The following is a 21,208-nucleotide window of genomic DNA, read 5'->3' as shown; positions in this document are numbered from 1 at the left end:
GTCAGATCCTGAGGTTACATAATCAGGAAAGGCTCCTCGCAGCTCCTGGTTGATTAGGAATCAACAATTAGATAGTTTTGTGGGGCGCTGAAGAAACACAATCCCCTCTTTATACTCTGGCTTTGCTGTAACCACCTCAGAGCCAATGAAAGGATGTAGATTGAATTATATTGTATAATATGAAATTAAGCTCTTTGGATAAAATTAGCCAAATGGTTAAATATCAGCGTAATTAATGAGAGAGAGAGAGAGAGAGAGAGAGAGAGAGAGAGAGAGAGAGAGAGAGAGAGAGAGAGAGAGAGAGAGAGAGAGAGCGCTAGACACACACCACAAACAGGGGTTTTGACTATTCCAGGGGGCCAGTACAGTTTGTCCTGGCCATAGAGGTTATGTGGTATGACCCCCTTTCCCTCTGATTCTCCCTCTCTGTCTCTTTCTCCCAATCTCATTCCCCTCTCTCCATCCCTCTTTTCAGTCCACAGCAATTAGAGAGGCAAAGTGGGAAAAGAGGAATGTGTGAGCACGCTTTGTAAGGATTGGGAGAAAGGGAGAGGGAGTACAAGAGAGAAAGTGAGAGATAAAGAGAGAGGGAGAGATGAGAGAGACACAGAGGAGGGGAGGAGGAGAAGAAAGGAGAGGAGAAGGCCTGTCTTAATTGGCCTGTGTGGCCACGCTGGGCTGTGATGGACTGGGCTTGCCAAACCCTGTGCCTCAATAGTTGGCCTGGCCTTACATGCATCCCGTGCATCCGGCCAACCACAACTAACTCTAGTGTGCTCTTTGGCAGTTTCCAATGTCAGGCCTGGGAGAGTTGTGCCACCCACATCTACACTCTGCTCCACAGTTCAGGAGGCCTCTCTTATGGGGATGGATGCGTGGATTTATGGTTTATTTGGCTCCACCAGTTTAGGTTGAGGTGGCATTTCTGTGCTCTTTCTATTGTTTACTTATTTAGAATAATGTTATAGTGATTTTATGCCTAGTTTCCGGATTTAGATGCAGATGTAAATTTAAATTCGACAACATGTATAAAATGGACCTACCCAAATTATACATACCTTAGACAGAAAAAAAATACTTTTTATTAATACACTGTAATCCAGACAATAAATGAGAATGTAATTTCCTTCTGTCATGTAGTTAGACTTCTTTTTTAGACTATGACACACCACTGCGGCATCAGCTTTAATCTTAACAAGATTCAACCTTCAAACAATCGGGAAAACAAGAATATGTCTTGGCGCACTGTGGCCTGGTTTGGCTTGTTTTGTTGACTTATGTTGTGCCAGACGCTGCCCCGTCAGGCACAGAGCTGACGTGACGAGCCCTGAGGACTAGAGAGTCCCTGATCTCATTACCAAGCTCTAGAGAGTCATACTATGCATAAACACCTGCAGGGAACAGGCTCAGTCCCAGAGCAGCTGCTGGTGAACACACACTCACCTGTAAGTAGGTTAAAAAAGTCAGTGAGAGTAAGGTGTTTTATTGGGAATGACAATTTAAAAACACTGCACTAATAATGCATTTATCAATAACGGGAATGGAGTAATGGTAACAAGCAGTGGTGAAATGTAACTAAGTACATTTCCTCAAGTACAAATTTGAGGTACTTGTACTTTACTTGAGTCTTTTCTTTTCATGCCACTTTCTACTTCTACTCCATTACATTTCAGAGAGAGATATTGTTCTTTTTACTCTACTACATTAATCTTTAGTTACTAGTTACTTTACAAATTAAGATTTTTTGCACACAAATAACATGTAGTTTATAAAATACAATGTTTCATTATAAATTAAACTACTCATTAATATAATCGCCTAAAGTACATCTGAAATGATTAGCCGATTAACCACAGAACTGTTTTGATCATTTACAGTTTTTAAAATGAGGATTTTCTGCACTGAGTACTTTTACTTTTAATTCTTTAAGTACATTTTCCTGATGATACTTACATACTTTTACTTAAGTAAGATTTTGAATGCAGGACTTGTAACAGAGTATTTTTACAGTGTGGTATTAGTACTTTTACTTCAGTAAAGGATCTGAATACTCCCACCACTGGTAACAAGAGATGAAAATATGTGAACATTTGCAAGTGTTTGCATGCAAGTTCAGTATGTGCGTGATTGTGTATATATCTATTATATTTTTGAAAGCATGCACTTCCAGTTGAGTGTTTTTCCCTCATTTTGCAGGGTGACAAACTTCTTAGTAGGGCAATAAGGTTTCATGAGACAGGAAAGGGTGATTTAATTGGGTGATTTATGACTATAAAACACAGAACACAAGCCCCTTTACTATGATAGCTATCTTCTCCGCTTTCCCAGAAGCAACACATGTGTATCTCATCACTGTAAGGCAGAATGTTGCACTCACGCCAAAGAAAAAGAGATTTCTGACTCTCCCGGTTGTAAAGTTCAAACTCTTTGATGCCAACCTAAAACAGAACAGAGAGCTACAGTAGCAACACTGCTGCACCAAGATAACCCCAGTGCCTGAAACTGTTCCATTCTGGGAACAAAGATACTGTACCGTAAATCTGCCCGGTAACAGACATCCCATGGGTGGGTATGTGCATGCATGTCAACAATGAAAGGTTGTGCCATTTTCAGAACATGCATGTGTTAATTTGAGACATGTTGGTTACTAAACTTAGCCACTGAAGTGGAGCTTGCTCCAGTAGTTAGCAAGCCGCTGGAGGATGGAGGGATGGATGTACGGATGGGTGTGTCAGAGGCAGTGAGAACAGGTCGGGTTTAGTGTGGCATGCAGCAGAGGAAATACTGGGGAGTTGTGGCCAGCCTGGTTGCCACTCTGTGAGTGCCGATTTCCACTTTGGCACACTTTGTCCTTTTACAGAGCAGGAGACAGACAGACAGAGGCTACATCCACACTAAGATATTTTTGTCTAAAAACGGATATCTTTTGTTACTATTATGTCTGGCGTCCACACTACTTCTGCGTTTGCGAGCCCCTTAAACTAAGACATTTTGAAACACTAGTGACCACGTGTAACTGTGAAAACTACGGGGTTGCGTTGTAGTCTGGATGGGGAGAAACAGAGACCTTTGGAAACGACGACGCACGTCAGTCAGTCTTATTGGTTAGGTAGGCTTATATACCTTTCAGTAACAGTTCCATCTTGGCGTCGGTCCAAGCACATTAATCCCTGGAGAATCCCTGAGAAAAAAGAGTTGGGGAAGGGGGAAGGGGGAAGGGGGAAGGGGGAGGGGTGGGTGAGAGGAAGAGCGAGGGTGCTAAGAGCAGCTGGTGATCCTCTGCAAGGCTTAAGATATAATAAATCATTTACAGGGTACATAAGGTTTAATTGATATAAAAAGATTTCAAAAATGGCTCTCAAGCTCAACACAATGAAAAGCGTAAACACACGCCCGAGACAGGCAAGTACACTGAACAAAGCAGTAAATCTTTTAGACATTGTATGTTTGATAAAATGTTTTTTTTTATTGATATTAAAAATGAAAGTACATGAATTGTGCATTTCGGACGTTCTAGCATGCAGAGGTTAAATCAATAAAATACACACAGGCTGAGTGAGCTACTGACACAGAGTAAGTTGCCATTGCTCGGCAAGGTATCTCTTCATATTCAGCGAAAAGAAGTGGTTGTCTTTCACGCCATTCATAAGAACACTAGAGTAGCCTGTTTGAACATTACAATAGTGAATGAATGCAGTCCTAGCAGGAAAATATTGAATAAAATAGAAAATATAATAATAATTTTATCAATAATAATAATATAATAATAATTGCACTGCCTGCTTTGTTGCACAACTGAAGTAGAATATAATTAGAAACAGGACGCAGCCTTGATAATTGAGATCTCTCTGACAGAAGATATAACATATTGGCTTGACTCTTCACTACAGTTGGGCGAGTATCCATTAAGTCTCCATTTCATGGGTGATGCATGACACAATGGAGGAGGAAACTATAATGTGGCACAGAATGACCTTGTTTCTGACATGGGCTTCAGTGGTTTGTCACAGAGAGCTGTATCATTGTGGCCAGGTATGGGCAACAACATCAGCTGCCTTTCCACAACAGGATTATCACTGACACTCTTCTCCCTTAGAGAGCATAGATTTTTCTTTTTCCTGAGTGCTCCAGAAATGGTTTTAGCGTGATAGCCCTTCATCAAATGCATAATGGATAGATGATTGGAAGATTGTTGAGGGGTGAATGGTAGGCTAACAACACCCGCTCCCCCCCACCCCCCCTTGCCATGCAAATACAGATACATACTGCTGATGCATAAGATCAGGGGCATTGTCTTTTACAAACAGAGAAGAAAGGGCAGACAGACAGACAGATAGACAGTGAGGTGTTGAGCGATGATAAGCTCACCTTAATAGACAATGACCTTTGAAGGTTACTAGCATCATAGCAACACCATTACCTCCAATTAAGGCATCGACACAATGACTTGTGTAAGTCACATTTAAGCTAAACCCTAAAATCTACAACTGACCGGACAGTTATGGCCTCACGATCCAAACCAATGCGTGACAACATCAGTGGCACTGGCACATACGCATGCTCCTTAGAAGATCATAGGACACCATGCACAATTCCAAAGACATGGTTTAATGAAGGATGATCATTCTCCTGCCATCAATACTAAAGTGGCTTCAAAACATAGTGGGTTTGAGTACAATCACTGTTGAACAGTTATTTTTCCAAGAATAAAGTCACTCATTGATGCTTTTCTTTTCACAGATAACCCCTGACAGGCTTCTGGAAATCCATGCAGACCAATGTATTCAGAGTATGTGCCTATTTCTGTGACATAACATGCCTAAGCAATCCAGGCTATGCTGCGGTTAAAATATTAATTTAAAGTAACTATGGCAAACGAAAAAGGAAAAAAAAGACATTATTTTTGGTACAAAGCATCTACAAAAAGCCTTACAACTCCAATTGGAAAACAGAGATCATACAAAATAAATCCGTCAGTTGAGCATCAGTGCTACGTATATTATTTGGACCAATTTTTCAAATATATTTTATAACAAAATAAATAATGCCTTTATACAGTGCCCTTATTTGTATTTCAACAAACAAACAAAAAAAGCTTGGCGGCTCATTACGCAAGATACAGCTCAGACTAAAGGAAAATAACACAACGTCCCTGGAAACTAATTATATATCTATATATATATATAGAGATGTATATATATATATATATTCAAGTATTTGTTTTCAGGCAAAAGCATGTGAATACTACTGATATACAATAACAATAAAATGTTAGTTGACATTATTGCTGTTTTTTTCCCTTTGAATTGAAATTTTGTGCCATTAGAACTGTAAAATAACATCACAACAATAACCATGGAAACAAAAATAAAAGCCTAACTTGGAAAAACAGGAATGTCACGGTACCAGAAACTGACGGGGTTTTCCTTTTTTTCATTGAAACATTGATATGAAAAGAAAACAAAAATAAAATATAATCATCATTATCCCACTTGCTCTTTGTCCATGCCATGTTACTTCCTGTCAGAGCAGTCTGCAAAGCCATAGCAAACAGGAAGTGCTGTCCCAGAACTGTAGTACTGTCTCAATCCAGGCGGTCCACGGTGTCCCATATTTGTCCTCACACTGCTCCCTGTGTCTGGCAGGGACAGGAAGAACAGGGACTGGGTCTCAGGTCCCCCTTGCCGCTAATGCTGGCAAGCTATTGATGAGCAGCCGCTAGCACTCTAGCCTAGATGCCGACACAGCCCATATTTTTCTCAGTGACACTTCCCCCTTTACATTGCCACTGCCAGGAGCTCCCCCATATCCTTTATCTTCCTTTTTTCAAAAGTCACACTTTCCTTAAAACGGAAAGTTTTAATATTCATTCAAAGAAAAAAAACGTGCTTTTCAACCTCTTCTTTGAGTCCATTCCCAAAGCTAGCACCATGACATTTTTTTAAGCTACACGTTCATTGTTCATAAAAAAATAGTGCCATTTTTTTCTTTACTTTGACGTAATCCGTGGCAATGTGCAATTTTGCAGACTCTTTTCTGCTTTTTGTTTGTGATCAAAAGGTGCTGGAACAGGAATCTAATTTTACAAAATAATTCCTTACAGTGTGGAAGTCCCTTTATAGGTAAAGGTGCAAACTAATAAGAAAAAGAACTAACAGAGATTTTCTTTTTGCCTCAGGAAAAATGATGTGGAATGGATTATTTCATGCAAGCTGCTCTTCACTTTCAGTTGTCTTCCAAAAGGACAAAAAAACATTCCGCTGGGTGTCCTCTTGACACTTGCAAACCACAGATCTCTTTCATCTTCTTTTCTCCCTTCCCCTTTCTCTTTTGCTTAAGGATCCACCTGAATTGCATTCAGCCGAATTGTTAACTTTTTGTTCATCATTTGTGTTTGTGCCTTTGTGTCAGTGACTGAAAAAGAGAGGGAGCTAAAGAGTTCAGACAGGAAGAATGTGAAGGCATGTTTGTGTGCCGGAGGAGGGTGGGTGGGTGGGGTTGAGGGGGGCATAAGAAAAGGGCCAGGGGGTCAAGAAGTAGTGGATTAGAGCGGGGTTTGGTGGGCTCGGACAGGGCAGGGGAGGTCAAAGAGGACTGCCACAGAAATGACATCAGAGACAAAGCTATAATCCCCTAGTCTTTTTTTCTCCCTCCAAACTCTTGTGCAAAGGGCTGGCAGCGGGCTCATTTGTGGTTGACATAGTTGTCCGTGGCGAGCAAGACAGGAGGCAGTTTGCTAGGCAGGCTGATCAGGGGCCTGTGGAAGACTGCCTGCTCCTGGGCTTTGATTTTCTCCGCCTGCCTCCGAAACTTTTTGGCCCTCAGGATGGCGGGGACACCCCTTCGGAGCCGCTGGGCCGCTTTCCTCTGCCACATCTCGTATTTGGAATACTTCACGGTCACATGCTGCTTCCTTGGGACTTCCTATCGTGGCGTGCAGGCCAAAATAGAGGAAAAAGGGAAAAGAGGGAGTCAGTTCATTAGTTGTGATAAGATACTGTGCAAGTGCTTATTAAAATGGAGGAAAGCCTTGTTTATTTTGCAAGAACATTCAGTCATTGTTGGGCCAGTCAAATGGAAATCAATTGTCATTCTTATAGTGTTGAGCGTCATAACAGACTCGCCTTGCCTCCAACTTGCCCTTGTTTTGGTTTCCTTGACTGAAAGAAGCTGTCAACAAGCGCTTAGTTCAGCCTCTTTAACATACTGTCAAAGGGAAGGGCGGTCACTCACCTAATATACATATGAGTTGCACGTCGTCATTCACCCGACGACCCGCTGAACTGACTAACCTCCACAGACCGAGAAAACGCCACATAAACACATTGTCATTTCAAATCTTCCATTCTTACACAGCTTTTAAACAGTGTTAGGTGTTTAGCTGAGCACCACAGATTGAGACAAAGTGGGAGTGTTAGCAGTGAAGCTGGAATTTATGCGTGAGTAGCCAGTGCTCCTTCTGAATGGCTTGTTTTGGTCCTGACACTTGAAGTGTGTTTATCCCCCTTCATTCACTCCAGGCCTGCTCAATAGCCTAAGAACAGCTGGCCCTCAGAGCAGGCTGTACCCATCAACTCTCCCTGCCCACACAAACTAGGGACATGTCCCAACTAATTCCCTTACAATTCTCTTCCCTTATTTTTTGGCATTTCAGAAAATTACTGTAAATTACTTTCCTCTGGACATTAATTTATTATTATTTTTCTTTACATTATCCCATGCCACTGCCCTGCTACTGATTTTCTAACAAGTTAAAGCAGAAACATTATAAACATCTTCCCAGCTTTGTCTAAAGGAGGGTTGAAGGGATTTGAAGAGACCTGGAAAGCAGCCACAGCTCAGTCTTGTGATCGCAGTGAAAAGACCAGAAACGCTTTGATGATTTCCTTGAATGTTTGTGACATATTTCAGAGAAGCTCTGCTGGCCAGGTCAGGTGTTTTTGACCACACAGATCAAAACGCATGCCAGTTTCGGGGAGCTTGCTGTTCTGTGACTAATAATCACACACTCAGAACACACTGTTTTGTTACGGACCAGCAGTCTCTAACATCTCACAGACTTTCTCTCTTTCTCTCACACAAGTCTGTGAGTATGACTCTGCCTTTTTTGAATATAATGAGCTGTGACCGTTTTGATGTTTTCCCTGATGGTCAGCAATTTGCATGGAAGCTAACTGCTTACCAATGACCATTTTAACCAGATAAACCTGTCTTTGCGTGAGTCTTAGTCTGTACTCCGTGTCAGGGACATAGGGGTGAGGCTCAGAGGTGAGTGGAGGCGCAGGAGATGGGAGGACAGATAAGAACGAGGATTAAAATAGTTTCCCATACTGGCGTGTTATTGTTGTTGTTGAGATGTACCTGTTTTAATGCGGGCATCACGGGTATGACCTGCAGAGAGGTGGCCGACACGTCCCTTTCGGACTTGGCGGGTTTGGCACAGTACTGCTCCAGCAGGTTGAGGTCACAGCTACGGAAACAACACTCCTCTACAATCCCGCGGTTCTGGTTGCGCCGGTTGTTACCCCTGCTGGTTGGCCTACCTGAGGAGAAACACAACAAGGGATGAAGAAAGGCCATGAGGAGGGTGAGGTTGAGGCCTGAGAACACAACACTGGCATCAGTAATGAATCTAGGTTGTTTTCGCAGGATTACTTCGACAATCATAGCAGTCCATGGAGCAAAGAGGATAAAAGGAAATCTATGACCAACTGCAACAAATCTTTTTGTTTGTAGAGGATAATCTGATTAGGGCTATCGTCCTTTAATGAGTGAATACACAAGTAAACACCCTGTGCTGTAGACACCAAAAGAAAGTGATGGAGACAGACAGCTAAGCTCTCAGACAGACCTTTGGGTGAGCAAATACATAAAATGGAAACTCTCCTGTGACCTTGTCCATTGTCAAGTCAGTATAGATAAAGAGGATGAGGAGGGAGAGAGGAGAGGAGGGGCAGAGAGGTAGAGAAAACAGGAGAAAATGGATCAGTGCAGAGAGAGAAGGGGGGGGGGTGTGAGGGTCAAAACAGAGGGAAAGAATGCAAAACAAAAGAGGAAGAGAGTGGAGACATGGGAAAGAAAGGTATCGAAGAACAAGGTGAGGTGGTGGAGGGTTAGCATGTTGAAAATCCTGCGCCCAAATCTCACGAGAGGAAAGGCTAGATTTGATTGCAGGAGGAGGAACACTAGAGAGAAAGAGAGGGTGATCCAGGGGGAGGAGAAGGAGAAGTGAAGGCGGAGGGAGCACATCTACGTTGGCCTGAATTGGATAATGATCTTTATGATTGGAGAGAAGCTTCTGTGGCAGAAACTGCCTGCCTGTCAAAGGTGAAAAGCAGATGGTGGGCCAATATTTCAATGAAAAAGAAAAAGTATTTTCTCTGCTGCAGCTATACCAGAGGAAGGTGAACTCCTGCATGTCACAAACACTGCAAACAGAAGCTTATCCATTGGAGGATTAACAACCACCACGATAAATTCACATAATGCTTTACAGCTATTCCCATCGTAACTACAATGGAAGCAATAATCAGAATTGATGTTAATGAGCCGTTCTCTTAACCTGATATCAAAAACAGCCCCCCCCCACGAATCATCAGTGTGGCCTGGGAACACTGGTGCTGAGGTGACTGGTATGCCTCTTGGGGTGCTATTACTTAACTGGTAAACAAGCGGCCCATTGTGTCGCGCTGTGTCGTGTGTGCCTTCACAGCTCGCCGGCCTTTCATATGCAATTAGAGGTATATGGGCTTTAAGCAGAATGCGCACCCTCAAGCAGAGCAGAGCAGCAGCCTGGACGAGGTCTTGAGACACACAGCTGGCTATAATCTCCCTCTCTCTTTTCGCTCTTTCTGTCTGTGTGTGTGTGTGTGTGTGTGTGTGTGTGTGTGTGTGTGTGTGTGTGTGTGTGTGTGTGTGTGTGTGTGCGTGCGTGCGCGCGCGTGTTGAATGCGTGAGGAAGAAAAATACCAAACACGCATACCACACAGCCACAGACAGAGCGACAGCCTCAGCTATCCAAACAGATGTGTGCGAATGAACAACCGAGAGACTCAACAGAGGGACATAAAAAAAAACAGCGAAACAGCGTTTGTGCAGCCCATTGTGCAAACATGTGCTGGGAATGAAACCTACTGAAATAGAAGCCTCTGTCTTCACAGACAAACTGCAGCGCATCCACCAGCTCTCCCCCACACAGCGTCTCTGCCGAGGCTATTTCCACAGCGTAGAGCGCGAGGGACAGTGCAAATAGCAGCGCGCGACTGGACGAAGACATCTTCTTGACCTGCAGACAAAAACACACACACACACACACACACACACACACACACACACACATACACACACATTTCAGAATAAAGCACCGGATCAACAAATGCGACCACACATTTCAAAAGTGATGACAGAACAAATCTCCGATGACAGCCAGATGTTGCCTTCCAGTGTGATATAAGAGGATCCACTCTGTTCGCGTTCACATTTGTATGCCTACAAGATGGAAGTTCCAGTGTTAAATGCTTCCAATGTTAAATGCTTTTTCTAGGTAGGCTTTTGAACTATACCTATTGCGTGCGGAAAATGACCCCCCCCCTCCCCCCCCTCAACTGTTATCAGCCGCTGTCACGGTGTTGCACCTGAGAGAAGTGCTTATTCTGGGGGAAAAAGTAGACGGTATCTGTGGCGTTCTCACTCTTACACAACTCCCCAGAAGTTGCAAGACCGGCTGCTCGATAGTTAACGATGTGAAAAGCCAGACTCAGCATATATTTTCCCCTTGCTCACCCTGTGGTGAGCTCACTGACCCTCAGACCTACCGCCCCCTATCTGCCGACAAAAAGACCAGCTGTTTGCTCCGAGTCCAGTGAACGGCGCACCATCCAGACGAGAGAAGAATAAAATACATCTCAACTATTTGTCTTCGCCTATCCTATCAGGTAACCTGTTGCACAAATGCTTCAAAGCTTCAGGCGCACTCCATGTCATTTGTGTATCTTGAACTTTCTCTGTTGCATGCAAATTAAGAGATGTCCGGTTGCTCATATTGCACACAAAAAAATGATGGGATCAGTTCAACGGCTCAGCCCGAGGCAGGTTTCTCACTTATAAAACCAAGAAAACATGGATATAACCCCGGCAGAGGTCTTGATCAATACCCGCGCAGCACAGCCGGAGAGTATAAAACTATTTGTTCCCTCTGGTTACCTTCATTCTGCTGCTCTCCGTTCTCCGGCAGGTGTGGCAAAGTGAGTGGTGTCCGTGTCTTTGCTGGATCTCCATGTCAGTTGGCAGTAGTCAAAACGTTGGGGGTTATTTGGTTGTAGAGATTGCAGGTGAGTTAATTTCCCAGTTGGTGCGGATATATGAGATGATGTGTGAAGGCTGTCCCAAAGACCAGGCGACAGGCAAAAGTTCTCAGGGAGAAGTATTATATACCCAAACACGCCCCTTACACCCACACCCCACCCCCTCGCTCCTCCTCTTTACGGCTGGCAAAGAAAATAAGAAGAAAGAAAAAGAAGAATTGGTCCAGAGACGGTTTATGGAAAAGTGCTTAAAGGGAGAAAAAGAGAAAGAGAGGCAGAGTCACAAAATATGGAACAATTCCATAGGCATTTTCCACGTTTACGCACTGTAACCTACAATCACAATGTTTACACACAGGACAGACTGAACAAGAATAGACGTAATTCCTCCAAGACTCCAAGAGAAATGTCAATGTCTCCTCCCTGCTGTAATTAAGATTAGCATTCAGAGTGGAAGCAGTGTGGCCAAGGTCTGTGGCTGTGTAGTCACCGGAGTCAAATGTGTCTAAGTTAAGGATGATTAGTAAGGTTATCCTATACCTGAAGGCAGGAGGATGATGCAGCAGCAGCAGCAGCAGCAGCAGCAGCAGGACTGACTGATGCCCAAGTGTCAAAGCCTGTGGTCGCTGTAAATGCTGCATCACATGATGAAATGATGAAGAATGTTATGACTTTGTTTGGTTGCTCACAAACTAAAAAATAATATTAATAACATATATAGAGGATATACTATATATATATATATATATATTTTTTTTTTTTTTTTTTTTTTTTTAAAGCTAATTAATGCATCAATCACAGCGTGGATGACTGTTAAAAGTCTAGCAGGAAAAAACTCTTCCAGATGTTGCCCAGGCAGATTAACAACAGACAAAAGTGACTGCATACATTGAGCTGCAGTAAGCTTTTCTTTTCTTTATAAAACTGTGTGATGGTGTCTTTATAAGTGTGGCTTCTGCACAAGGAAAGGATCCGGACATGTCTTTAGACTCAGACTGACACCTAGTGGTCTTGGGAGGGAACCTCCATTTGTTTGTCTCAGCTTTCAGCACGTTGGAAGGCATCAGGGAGCGGAGGACAGCTGCCCAATGATCTCACAACCTAACCACCAGGAGCTCTGTCCGGACAAACTCCCCAAAGGTTTGTCCTTTAAAAATAAATTCAACACTGTTTCATTGTCTCAGCAATAATCATAGACGGTACTTTTCTATATTGTCCCAAAAAGCATATATAAAGTGGACCCATCCACATTCAAGTCTATTTTGTCCTTCACATTAGCTTGTTTTTAACGTGTAATAACGTTGCAAAATAACCCTTTGTGATTGTAGGCAGGAGGAGAGCATTATGAAGATGTATTACTATGATAGGGTCAATAAGAATTTGCTGGGATTTTAGTATCAGAGAGGTAGGCCCACACCCTGCTGGACTGCTCCCTCTTGTGGCAGAAAAATGTCAACTATAATGAAGCATAAAAAATAAGACAACGCTCTCAACTCACATAGAAACTATGAAGACTGGGTGCTGGATCCTTAATGAAGATAATAATTTATAAAGGCAATTAGGACAGTACTCCACTTAATACTTTTTATTGCCACAATAAAAATAATGTGTCAATAAAACGTGTTAATTGGAGTGCTGTCCTAATTGCCCTCATAAATGATTATGAATCCAAACATTAAATGTGAATCTGTAGGATTTCTTTCTGTTTGGTCAGACATGAGATGAACAGATAATAATGAAATATAAGTGCATGTACATAATACATATACATGTATATGCATATATTTCAAAAGAGTTTCAGGACCAAATCCTTTATGAAATATTGAAAGATGACAGCCACATTTTAATTTGCAATTCTTTATTGTTTGATGGATTCGTTTAACTCAAGCCGCAATCAACAGTACATTACATGGAAAGTATGTTATTATTATTTTTTATTTTGTATTATGTGTATACACTGCAAGACAAAAAAGAGCATACAAACAGTAAATCAGCAAATTTAGAGGTAATAATCAAATACTGAATTCACATATCTGGAAAATAAAGCCTTTAACACAGCAGAGATATATCTTTTAATCTAATTAAAATAAATGGTTTAAATATACCCTTCAATATTTATTTTAATATTGTGGTTTTTTTTAAATTTATTTTAAAATAATTATACCATACCCATTTAGTTTTATTTTATACATTCATTACCACAGTTCCCTTTGATTTTGGTTCAGAATTTGACAACAACACACTTTGCTTTAAAAGCATGAACGGTCTGTAAAACCTTATTATTTCACAAATGGATCCATACCCAGCGAGGCATTTAAACATCTTTGGAAACTTTGCCTGCACGCGCTGTGTATCGAGGTTTTAATGGTTGCAACCTTGTCGGCCAACCAGCCAGCGACAGCAAGCAATGACTCATCAGAAACAGCATCATACTGGAGGTACAGCACAGAAAGATGATCACATCGGTCTCGATCACATGTCGGACGTCTTGGAGCGCAGCGGCGAGGAAGCAGACAGCAGCAGGGTGGTCGCAGACTGGGGCATCATCAGGACAAAACACTGAGGGCATCTGTCAGCATCTTGAGCTCGTCCTTCACACCCTCCAGGCCTCCTTGGATCTTCAGCGGGTTGTCCAGCACCTCGACACTGCTGGTGTACGGATCGAACCTCACAGAGAAGGGACGCTTGATGCCAGCCACGTACCTCCTTGTCAGAGATATCAAACAAAAAAGTAAGCCCTAAGAAGTCAAAGGTGAGGTCGTCTTTGAGCTATTCATGAATATATGCATTACAGCTGCCCTGTCTGAGAATTCCAACCCAAATATGTTCCTTCCCCAGTGGGAACCCCCCCCCCCAGTAGTAGTAGTCCTGTTGTTTATGCATATATACACTTAATAAAGATTGGAATATTCTGCATGTATCAGCACCACATAGAAAATCTGTTTCATACCATGCTTTTACAAACCCATAGCTTTTTTTTTTCTATTTTCTACTAGAGACCAAATGCTTTCAAAACACTCACTGAAGCTAATTGTTTTGCAGGGCAACATTTGAACTGTTTGCCAAATACAACTCCAGCGTTTTGCCTTGGTAAGAAAGACTACATTAGTAACAGCTGTCTTCTGGCTGCTATGGCTGCCCTATAAAAGTTTGTGGCCTCTGGGGTTGGCTGGTTGTTCTCTGACCTTAGAACATGTCCTCACATAACCCCCTTTCTCTCTCTCTCTCTCTCTCTCTCTCTCTCTCTCTCTCTCTCTCTCTCTCTCTCTCTCTCTCTCTCTCTTTTTGTGTTTTACCTCTTCTCTCTGTCTCTGTATGTTCTTGTGTAGTTGCATGTCCAAACAAGAAAGCATGTATGGTTCAATACCTGAATTTCTCCTTGGCATCTGAAAAACTCTCAGAAACAAAGTAGACAGGCTGGTATGTCTGGTCTTGATAGCCTTGCACTGCTGCAGCCTCTGGTTCAAACTCCCTTGTCTCTGGTTCATCAGACAGTGAGTGCTGGATTAAAAGTAAAAGAGTGAGAATTATAGCTGACAGCTCTGTTGGCTGTGATTGTAGCATTTTTTTTTTCATTCAGGGAAAGATTTCAACTTCAAGCAGAAAGCAGAGAACACATGCTGGAACGCACCACGAGCTCTCCATAAGAGGAGAGCAGTCCAGCTCCGTAAGCCTTCACCTCACCATTCTGTTTACATAAGCCATACTCCACAGTGAACCAGTACAGCTGATGGGAGAAAAAAAAACATAAAGAGAGTGACTGAGAGTTGACAATTAATTTATATTTTATATGTCAAATTTTAGATAAGGGACTGTTAAAAAAGACTGTTAAAAATTACCAGGGTGGGATTGGGGGGAGGTGGGCTCAGAAAAGGGGGAGTGTGTATTTTTTCTTCTTGCTGAAGGGAGGGCTGTCTGATTGTTTTGAGAGTAGGGATTGGGGGGCCTTTCATTTTTTCTTGACCCAGATTTATATTTTATTAGATTTCTTGTGAGATTTACCGGAAAACAGAAGACTGAATGGTTCAATTAAAATATTACATCCAGAAAATGGCTTTTGTTTGTGCCATGGACCATAAAGGTGGTTTTGTCGTATGAAGAGGACAAAGCATGTCTCTATATCTGTGATTTTTTTTTTTACAGTTCATTTAATCATGTACTAGCTGGTAGAGCCATCATTTCAGTTTTAAGAAACAGTAGCAGACATTTTCTCTCTAAAGGGTGCACCACTTTTTCACAAGCCAACTAAAATAAAGAGCAGCAGGAATGCTTGGGAACAGAACGCCCCACTTGTTACGTTTTTCATAATTTTGGCAATCATATTTCCACTTCTAAACTGCAATTATGTAAGGGATAATGTAGATTGAGCAGGTCATTAGTGCAAATTAAAGCCGAAAAAGAGGTCTGGCTCTACATTATCCCGCTTATTACACAGCTACTTAGTAAAACATCTATAATTTCACACAAAATATTGACTTTTAAATGAGTTTATTGATTTTCTAATGGTCCTCCAGAGTCTATGATCAGAACGGCTTCCATAGCGATGATCTGTTATTAATAGCAGTGGTCTGCTAATAAGAAATAACAGACTGTAAAATGCTATAATTGACCAATCAGAATCTAGTGTTGAACAAAGTTGTGTAATAAATTATTATATTACACTTGATATCGGGGCTGAGTTGGGATATATTGTTCTAATTTCTTTCTATGTCAAGGGGAGGGTTTACTTTAAAGCAAATATTATTAACACTGGGGAGGGTCTTGGTTTTAAAAAAAACCCATAAGGTTTAGCCCCTCTCTCCACCTCAATCATTTTAGTACAGTCCCTAACTACTGTTGGTGTTGGAGGACTAGGGTCTTACTGTGGACAGTTTCTCAATATCTTCATCTGAAGCTCCAAGTGATGCCAGACCAAGGCTCTGGAACAAATAATCAATAGTTACCAAAACATAATAACACAGCATGGAAAATAAGTCTGCAGGGCCGTCCTCCCACTCACCTGTGAAAACTGGGCAAAAGTGCGGTCGGCCAGCATGGGGACGTGGCCCAGCAGTTCATGGACACAGTCACTGAAGAGAAAGAGAAAGACAGATTCAACTGGAACCATTCAAATTAAAAAAAACCCTACTCAGATAAATTTAACTAAATACAGACTTTAAGATCCCAAACTGGCAATTCAATCTGGTTGCATTACAAAACAATGGTTACAGAGTGAAAAACAAATCTGTGCAAACATGAGAAGTGAAGACAGAAGTTCACTTCGGTCCAGATTTTCCTTTTTTTCCCCCTCAAAAAGTGAGGTTATTTAAACTGAGAACGCAGAACTGGAAGATAAATATAACTACTTATACAGTAAATAGGATAGCTTTTTCATTTAAATTCTAATCTATTCTGATTTACATTACTTATCACAGTTATTGATTCAGCTTTCATTGTATTCATGAAAAGTTCATTGTATTTGTTTGCTTTATGCTGCCGCTTTGTGTGCATGCTTTGGCAACATATTTTTGATCGAAATGACATTCCAATAAAGTTTCATTAAACTGGATTAGAAGACAGAGTGAGAAGAGAGCCAAGGAACAACACTAGAGATTGAAGGATGGGAGGTTTATGGAGGTTCAGTCAACATTATGCTGAGACCTTGACTGCACCTAGATTTTGGTGGCAAGGGCCGAAATGTGTGATGGGATTTGATGCAATGAGCAAAGTAAGAGGAGTCACAGTCGTACTCACGGCTCTGGGGAGTGCATAGGGGAGGAGGAGTGTCGGATGTACTGGGTGCACTGGAACACCCGGAATGCCAAACTGGCCAGGAAATCTCTAGCTGAGAGCAGACCTGCCACTGGACGCAGCAGGAACCCTGTACGCTCTGTGTGTGTGTGTGTGTGTGTGTGTGTGTGTGTGTGTGTGTGTGTGCGCGCGCGCGCGTGTGCATGTATGTGTTCAGGAGGTGGTAGATAAGGAGAGAGAGACAGAATCAAACCCTAGGGCTGATGGAAAGTGTAATCATTAATCATTGGTCCATTGTTTATTTTCCCGTCTTTACCTTTAAGGAAGCATGACACGTCTTCCAACTGGGGAATGTTGTCTGGACTGTACCCACAATGCCTTTCCAGCAGACAGAGGGCCTCGAGGTATTCACTGCAGGCATGGGTGACGTACAAATCCCTCAGAGTTGAGTAGACTTCCCTCCTAATTAGGGATACAATTACAGTACATAATAATTAAGATTTTTTTTTTTAAACAAAAGCTTCTCAAGCATAAACCAATATTAAAAACCCTGTTTGAGGTATTGTAACAATGAATGAGCATAAAATCCACTGTAAATATCTTAAAAATACATTTGGTAGAGTTCATTCATAAGTTGCTGCAGTGTGATTTCTATTCTCCTGTTCAATCAGTTTTATTTAAATGTAGCTTACCTTTATTTTCTAAATGCCTTTTAAGTCTTTTAAGACTTCTTGTTGAAAGTTGCTTTCCAAATACTTTTCTACCTGGTATTTCATAGAGTCGTAAATCTTCAGAGAAGACTTTTCTTCTGTCTCAAACTGTCCAAGCCAAATGAACAACACCCATTGACTTGTAAATTATTCCTGTCAAGTCATGTGTTTCCAGCTCCCTGATAAATGTGGTGTTCAGACAAGCTCAAGCTGTCACAACTAGACTGCTTTGATAGTGCCCTCCATCTGGAACTAATTGACTCAGTGGATGGTGAGTGGACACAACGATGCTCTGATATTGAAACAGCAGGAAGGTCAAACTGGTTGTTTGAAAAAAAGAAAAAAGCAACACTTTGAATTCAGTGTAAATTTCACATCATGTATTGACTGCATTTTAAATGAGCATGCTCTTACCATGTGCCAATCTCCTCCTCTGTGTATTCCACTCTGGCAATCGGCTGCCCACTGAGGACAAACATATAGATGTATCAGAAACAATCAAGTATTAGTTTTTTGTCTGTTTTTTTTTTCTAACTTCTGTGCAACATTCAGGCAAAAGACTGTATCTCACTGTCTGTATCTGAAGGCGATGTCTCCAATCATTTTCCTCCTCTGTCTGTAAGCAGGGTCTGTGTAGCCCTGTTTAAATCAAATATATCAAATGCTGATCGCATTTTGTGTGTCATGACATATTGGTCCAACAACATAAGCAGCCTAACAATGACAGTTCTCCTCATACTGGAAAAGTGGTTACTTACAGGATGGTCTTGATCCAAGTCTGGATCAAATTTTGTGACCAGATGATGACATCTGTCTAAATCTGCTATTTTCTTTGGGAACCAATGAACTGGTACAGAAAAGGAAACAGATGCAGATACATTAAGTTTACTGCTGTTTGTGTGATTACTTTATACTTTCAATATTGAATGTGTTTCAAATGTTGTAGCAAAAGGGAGTTACATTTGACTTCTTTGGTGGTTTTGACATCCTCTGCGTTCCTCTTGATTGAGCTGATAAGAGTACTGACGTCTGAGAGGTGCACCTCACAGCGAACAAAGTACTCCAGGCCTTCCAGGCTGTCCTTTAGCTTCTGGCACGGTCGCGTCTCCAAATGTTGAATCTTAGCTTCAAATGTCTGAAACACAGTGAACACACTGAAATGTAACTCCTGCAGCAGTACTGGATTACATTCACAGCATGACCAAGGTGGGGTCCAATCATGCAACACAGTATTTGAGACAAATATAACATGCGGAACATTCTTGTGATGTAAAATGTGCATGGATGACAAGGAAAAAATTAGCCCAATTTTGTAGCAAGCTAAACACTTAAAAAAATATTGTTGAACATGTAACATTTAAAGCAGTACAAAATGTTCAATTTGGCTATGCTTCCTAATATAGTCACCACCCCCCTGCCCCAGGTTGTCAAATGCTTTGAGCTTTAGAAGTCATTATCTCTAATAGATGATCAGGATTTCACTGTCCAGAAAATGAGATGCTCTTGTCTACAATATATGTGTTAGTAAATGACACAGCATATGGGATATAATGTGTCTCCAAGCATGTTTAAATCTTCCCAAATATTTTTGTGGTAACACTTTCTAATAAGGGTTATAAAGGAAAATCCCTTTGACTAATTACCTCATGGCTCCAGACGATCGGAACCAAAATCCACTTAACTTATTGTTAACATTTATGACTTGATGGCTAGTGAGAAACCCATGAGCCTTATAATTTTTGAATTTATAACTGCATTCTTTCCAAGTAGACAGAAATAACCAACCAGTTGCAACCCATAGCAACCCAAAAATAGGTATTTTATCTAATTTTTATTTATTTATTTTACAAATGATCTATTACGCCTTAGTAAATAACTTATAAACCATTCATTAATTCACGAGCTACAACTTATAAAGTCTTTATAGACCGTGCCTTGTTAGAAAGTGGTGCCCCATACTTTTTGCCAATTTTGTATCTCTCAAATACGCAAAGACATCATTGTAATGTAAGTACTATTGCGATACCTCGAAAACCTTGAGTGTCCGCGACAGTGCAGGTGTCTTGGAGCTTCTTAAAGTGAAGAAGAGGTTGAGCAGCGCTTTTCCGTTGTCCTCCTCAAACACGATCTGCTCACTGGCCTCTGCAGCCTCTGCCGCTGCAGCGGCGGCTTCCCTATCCTTGCGCGCGTCCTCGATCAAGCTTTGCCGTCTGCCGAGAAACCTTGACTGTTCCAAAAGAAAGAAACAAAGTATTGCGTGCTGCATATGTTTTTACTGTTTTGTTTGAACTGTCAGAGCACAGAGACACACCAACAGAGCGGGGGAACTGCTGGGATTTTCTGACTCTTTGGATATCTCTTTGGATATTTGATGGGAGCGCCTTATCTCCAAATGCGCATTAGAACAGCAATGCAGTAAACCTACGACACAGCTAAAACTAAGTAACTGCCACAGCGAACATTTCAGCTTATATTAACTGTCAGTTGCTGCATGCTTTTTTTCTATAGAGGGCATCAGGCATCGCCGCTGCGTAATGGTCACCTCGCCAAGCACTCTGCGCGCAAAACATTGGTGGTCCTCTGGATTTCATTTAGACATATCATTAGAAACACAATTACAGATTGTTGATTATAATTGAACATTAAAAAGAAAAACTAAATAAGAAAACGTGTCTATTTCTGATATTTCTTACCGTGATGGAGTCAGACCTCTCCAGCTCTGATGCTGCTCTGCGGATGCTCTTTGTGGAGGACGTGGAGCTGCTTGAAAGGGGCATCTTCAGGCGCAGAAGTCTTCTGTCTTTTTTTGCGTGTCCAATCGCGACTTTAAGTGGCAGTGTAGTTGTGGCACTCTCTATACCTCTCAGGCTGTGCTGTGCGCCCAGAGCTTTTCCTTTTTTTCAGACAGGTTCCCTCTTTTTATGGGGTCATTTGTTTGCAGTTTATGACGTCAAACACGCTAATCCCGCTGTAATCAATCATTGCTCAGAATCTACTAGACACATCCCAACCTGGAGCCATCTATATACAGTTAATATGACCTTCTGTAAACTCTACACGAGCATTTTCCTCATGTTTGGCACTTTTTCAGTGGTCTTTAAAAAAATGCAATGAGTGTTGAATTTACAACATCCTCAAACACAAGTTATATTCAAGATATGATATTATGATTTATGTTTTATTTTGATAAACAATTATGTTAACCTGCACAAGCTCTTGATACTGTTTGGCATCTATATACACTACCGGTCAAAAGTTTGGGGTCACTTAAAAATTTCTATTCTTTTCAGATTACATTAGCCTATGTGCTTACATAATTGCAAAAGGGTTCTCGACTGAATATTTAATGCAATATCTACATTACCCATTATCAGCAACCAATTCATCCAATGTTCCAAAGGCACATTCTGTTTACTAATCTGATATCATTTGAAAAGGCTAACTGAGAAAACATTGGAGAACCCT

General features: G+C 41.5%; 2 protein-coding genes across 2 annotated transcripts; both read right to left on the bottom strand.

Moving 5' to 3' along the window:
* Positions 1–3,442: 3,442 nt before the first annotated feature.
* igf2b (insulin-like growth factor 2b) lies at positions 3,443–11,427 on the bottom strand. Its single transcript, XM_031282902.2, has 4 exons — positions 11,203–11,427; positions 10,135–10,285; positions 8,362–8,543; positions 3,443–6,924 (listed from the first exon to the last, which is right to left on the bottom strand). Exons 1-4 carry the CDS (start codon positions 11,275–11,277, stop codon positions 6,685–6,687), a joined length of 648 nt encoding a protein of 215 aa, XP_031138762.1. The 5' UTR covers positions 11,278–11,427; the 3' UTR covers positions 3,443–6,684.
* Positions 11,428–13,446: 2,019 nt separating this feature from the next.
* Positions 13,447–20,648, bottom strand: th (tyrosine hydroxylase). Its single transcript, XM_031283452.2, has 13 exons — positions 20,437–20,648; positions 19,770–19,970; positions 18,704–18,878; positions 18,502–18,590; positions 18,315–18,382; positions 18,158–18,208; positions 17,350–17,495; positions 17,037–17,172; positions 16,303–16,372; positions 16,166–16,222; positions 14,935–15,030; positions 14,671–14,804; positions 13,447–14,009 (listed from the first exon to the last, which is right to left on the bottom strand). Exons 1-13 carry the CDS (start codon positions 20,518–20,520, stop codon positions 13,850–13,852), a joined length of 1,467 nt encoding a protein of 488 aa, XP_031139312.1. The 5' UTR covers positions 20,521–20,648; the 3' UTR covers positions 13,447–13,849.
* Positions 20,649–21,208: the final 560 nt, after the last annotated feature.

Source organism: Sander lucioperca, chromosome 7, assembly GCF_008315115.2.
Source record: "Sander lucioperca isolate FBNREF2018 chromosome 7, SLUC_FBN_1.2, whole genome shotgun sequence".
In the NCBI taxonomy this organism is placed as follows: domain Eukaryota; kingdom Metazoa; phylum Chordata; class Actinopteri; order Perciformes; family Percidae; genus Sander; species Sander lucioperca.
The sequence above is the reverse complement of the archived record's forward strand: the minus strand, read 5'-3'. Positions and strand labels throughout refer to the sequence as shown.

Bases quoted from the DNA above. Each gene is read 5' to 3' on its own strand.
- th (XM_031283452.2), bottom strand. From the start codon at position 20,520: ATGCCCCTTTCAAGCAGCTCCACGTCCTCCACAAAGAGCATCCGCAGA. The intron at 19,971-20,436 runs GTAAGAAATATC...CTTTTGGAACAG, and splicing joins AGAGGTCTGACTCCATCACG to TCAAGGTTTCTCGGCAGACG. The intron at 16,373-17,036 runs GTGAGTACGACT...CTTTCTCTTCAG, and splicing joins CCTATGCACTCCCCAGAGCC to TGACTGTGTCCATGAACTGC.
- igf2b (XM_031282902.2), bottom strand. From the start codon at position 11,277: ATGGAGATCCAGCAAAGACACGGACACCACTCACTTTGCCACACCTGC. The intron at 10,286-11,202 runs GTAACCAGAGGG...TTTTGTCTGCAG, and splicing joins CGGAGAGCAGCAGAATGAAG to GTCAAGAAGATGTCTTCGTC. The intron at 6,925-8,361 runs GTACATCTCAAC...ACGCCACGATAG, and splicing joins TGATGCCCGCATTAAAACAG to GAAGTCCCAAGGAAGCAGCA.